This window comes from Gavialis gangeticus, unplaced genomic scaffold (assembly GCF_001723915.1).
Source record: "Gavialis gangeticus isolate Ggan-Ray unplaced genomic scaffold, GavGan_comp1, whole genome shotgun sequence".
NCBI classification, from domain to species: Eukaryota; Metazoa; Chordata; order Crocodylia; family Gavialidae; genus Gavialis; species Gavialis gangeticus.
In genome coordinates, this window is record NW_017729032.1 from 218,150,849 (window position 1) to 218,151,989 (window position 1,141).

The window sequence follows — 1,141 nt, forward strand, 5'->3', positions numbered from 1 at the left end:
CCTCGGGCCAAGCGAGCGCGGGGCGCCGAGCCCGAGTTCACGGGCGCCCAGTTCAAGGCCGCGCTGCGGGACCCGCAGGCCGCACCCGGGGGTGAGCCTGGGGCTGGTCTTGGGGTCGGGGCAGACCTGGGGCTGGGACCAGGGTTTGAATTATAGGGGAGCTGGGGAGGCTGAGCCCCCCCTACCCAAGAGATGAGAACCCTCTCCTAAGATTTCAAAATCATAACCTGGGGGTCTCCGGTGGGATTGCTTCTTCCAGTGACCTGGTTTAATTTTTTTTGCAGACCCCCCCAAAAGTCAAAGTGTCATTCAAATCCAGGTTTGGGGCTGGGCTGACAAGCGCCTGTGAAATGCCCTGCTCCTTGGGATCCGGTGTCAGCACCGACCCGCATCCTCCTACCCCTGTGCCACCCCCTTTGTAGCTCTGCTGGTGTGTGTCCCCTGCCCTTTGCACTCCCCCGTGGCTGGCCCAGGCTGTCAAGTGCTCCTGCCTTCTCTGCTAGCACCTGAAGCAGGGCAAGACTCCCTATTCCTGGTGGCATCTTTAGGAGAGGCTAAGATCAAGTATGGGGGCATCTGAATCCCAAGACCTCTGGGCTTGGGCTTGCACGTAGGATGCCTACCAATAGATTTGGGAGCATCTGAAGTCCCGGGGTCAGCAGTCTGGGATGGATACTCACCGGTTGTAGTACCACATGTAGTGTTTGGAACAATTGAGTTCTGCCTGCTCAACCAATACAGATTTTTGGAATGATTAAGTTCTGCTCGAACAATATGATTTGGAACTGATTTGACTTGGAACACAAAATATATTTAATATAAAAAAAATCTGCAGGAGATGCTGCAGAGAGACGCCCATTACTGTTGCTTTTGCATCGAGCACAAATGCTTGGCGGCCCCTCTTCATAGCATCAAGGTTGCCCTGGATTTGGGGTGCGGTGGTGTAGTTGGATTAGGCTGGCAGCATTTGTTTGGCTCATGCCAAAGGAAAGGGGTGAAAACCTTTGCATGTCCTGCAGGTGGGTGAGCTGAAAATGATATGAAGTAAAAACGTGCGGGGAGTAGATGTACCTGCAGGCAGCTTCTGTCCTCTGTCCAGATGTGTTCTGTAGAGCAGTGGTCTCCAAAGTGGGGTGCGCGC

At 54.3% G+C, this 1,141-nt stretch overlaps 1 protein-coding gene across 1 annotated transcript in view; it reads left to right on the plus strand.

Moving 5' to 3' along the window:
- URB1 (URB1 ribosome biogenesis 1 homolog (S. cerevisiae)) overlaps window positions 1–1,141 on the plus strand; it is a 178,260-nt gene that overhangs the window by 85,256 nt on the left and 91,863 nt on the right. Inside the window, exon 2 of the mRNA XM_019523892.1 lies at window positions 13–91. Within this exon, the coding sequence (XP_019379437.1) occupies window positions 13–91 (79 nt within the window). The remainder of the gene's footprint in view (window positions 1–12; window positions 92–1,141) is intronic.